This window comes from Primulina tabacum, chromosome 2 (assembly GCF_025594145.1).
Source record: "Primulina tabacum isolate GXHZ01 chromosome 2, ASM2559414v2, whole genome shotgun sequence".
Taxonomy (NCBI): Eukaryota; Viridiplantae; Streptophyta; class Magnoliopsida; order Lamiales; family Gesneriaceae; genus Primulina; species Primulina tabacum.
The window spans coordinates 8,023,915-8,026,285 of record NC_134551.1 but is presented as its reverse complement, the minus strand read 5'-3'; the positions used below and the strand labels follow the sequence as shown (position 1 = coordinate 8,026,285).

Below are 2,371 nucleotides of genomic sequence, written 5' to 3'. Positions count from 1 at the left end.
ATTAGGCTTGAACAAGTGCATGTAATAATATCTTGACATTAAAGATTTTCCATAAAATATTCTTCAATATACATCCCTTATTTTAACACCATAATCCAAAAAGAATATTCTCTACCCATAAATTTCCTTACACTTGTTTAATCACATGGGGAAAAATCGGTCCTCACAATATTAATCAAAATTGTGTTACCTCAAAAACACTGATTCAAATCTCTAATTAAAAGGAATTGTTTGGACCCGTTTAACGTATGATGTCCAAATTTGACTATGTCTTAGCAAACTATTAAATAAGACGGCATGCCATAATTAAAAAACTAAGTCCTGGTGCAAGGACGGCCTTCAGGAATATTATTCACTAGAAAGACATCTCTATGGTTGTATAGTATGACTGTATAAATAGTGAGCTTTGCTCAGCAGAAATATATCACTCAAAATTTCAGATTACATTCTAATTCTGTAACCAACGTCGAACTTGTAGCAAGAATATGGCAAAGCTCATTATCTTGTTGAGCCTTGTAAGCCTGTCTCTTGGCTTCCTTGCATTCGCCTTCGAGCCGAGTTCGTTGCAAGATTTCTGTGTTGCCGATCCCAGTAGCTCAGGTGATTACAGTACTCCTTCACATACCATCAGCATTTTCTTGTGCAAATCAGATACTGTTGTCATTTTCAAGCTTCTTGTTATTTATTTGATTAGCATAATTTTCACTGGTTGTGTTTGCAGCTAAAGTGAATGGGTTGGCCTGCAAGAGCCCTGCGTTGGTTGAAGCCAATGACTTCTCCTTCAGTGGACTGCACTTAACGGGCAACACATCAAATCCTAATGGCTCCAAGGTTACCCCCGTGTCTGTAGCTCAGTTACCAGGCCTCAACACTCTTGGAATCTCGATGGTTCGTATCGATTACGCACCATGGGGCATCAACCCTCCACATACTCACCCTAGAGCCACTGAAATCTTGACAGTCATTGAGGGTTCCCTCCAAGTGGGGTTCGTAACCTCGAACCCTGGTAATAGTCTAATCACAAAAACCCTTCAGAAAGGTGATGTTTTCGTGTTCCCGGTGGGACTCGTTCACTTCCAGCGCAATGTGGGAACTGGAAATGCTGTCGCAATTGCTGGATTGAGCAGCCAGAATCCCGGAGTCATTACCATCGCAAACGCAGTTTTCGGATCAAATCCTGATGTTAGCAGTGACATTCTTGCCAAGGCATTCCAAGTGGATAAGAGTGTTGTGGATCAGCTCCAAGCTAAGTTCTAGATCTGCAACATGATGAGATAGATACCAGTGACCTTTAAAATCATTCAATGCTTCGTAATTTATGTTCGTGTGATTTGTGTTTGTGTCGGGTCTCCATTTATATTGTTTCTGTATTTCTTTCGTCTGCTAGTAAATTAAATTTCATTGTCATCGACTTGTTACGTGCAAACTTAAGATTACTGTCGCAGTGATTACTCCAATAACTAGCTAAACAACAAAATTAACCAGCTGAAAAAACGTTGCAAAAAAATATATTATAAATTTCCATGACAGAAGCAATGCTTCTTCATCGATCTAGCTCCACAAAGACGTCTAAATGAATATCAATGGAAAGAAAACATTGGTGGGTTCGATTAGAAATTCTATGCTCCACCGTTCATTTGGTGTGAGACCTCCCTACATATATACACGATCGATGCAGAGCAGAATTTTGGGATCGAAAGCACAGTGTATTGATCGGTACATGATATGACATATTTAGTATTACGTACGATAAATGTTGACACTAATTATATATAATATGAATTAAAATATATATACATAAAAAGTCAAAAATTCATTCTCTAAAACTTGTATTATTAAAAAATGATAATAAACAAAACGCATATAAACAATATTGATTGAAACAAACTCAAAATTTTTTTTATCCATCCACACATAATACATCAGGGAAAGTAAAAAAAACAATTTAATTTCTTAATTAATTGCTAATTAGTCAATCAGTTATTTAATCAATTCTAGACCAATCTAGAATGTCACGCCCCCAGGGATTGGGTTAGTCGAAACCGGCGTTGCTCTCAAATTTACATTCGAAAACAACAAGCCTCAGAAGTACAGAATTCAGAAACCAGTCTTTTATTCATAATACTTAATATTTATTGTCTGACACAATGTCAAATGACTAATGTTTTACAGCGGAAATGTAAAACCAAATATAATAACGTCTTAACAGATGCACCGGAAAACATAAACTAGAATTGAGAAATAACAGTCTTCTTCACCAGCCCCAGAACTGGATCTGCTCTTCTTCTTCTAACAATTCACTACAAGAAAAATGATTTTTCGCAGCACGTCATCAACAGCGTGCATTAAAAGCACGCTGCAAATACTACTT

General features: G+C 37.0%; 1 protein-coding gene across 1 annotated transcript; it reads left to right on the top strand.

Annotated features, from left to right (window-relative positions):
- Positions 1 to 447: 447 nt before the first annotated feature.
- Positions 448 to 1,334, top strand: LOC142537364 (putative germin-like protein 2-1). The gene is made up of 2 exons (XM_075642901.1): positions 448 to 600; positions 722 to 1,334. Exons 1-2 carry the CDS (start codon positions 486 to 488, stop codon positions 1,255 to 1,257), a joined length of 651 nt encoding a protein of 216 aa, XP_075499016.1. The 5' UTR covers positions 448 to 485; the 3' UTR covers positions 1,258 to 1,334.
- The last annotated feature ends 1,037 nt before the right edge of the window (positions 1,335 to 2,371 follow it).

Bases quoted from the DNA above. Each gene is read 5' to 3' on its own strand.
- LOC142537364 (XM_075642901.1), top strand. From the start codon at position 486: ATGGCAAAGCTCATTATCTTGTTGAGCCTTGTAAGCCTGTCTCTTGGC. The intron at 601-721 runs GTGATTACAGTA...TTGTGTTTGCAG, and splicing joins TGCCGATCCCAGTAGCTCAG to CTAAAGTGAATGGGTTGGCC.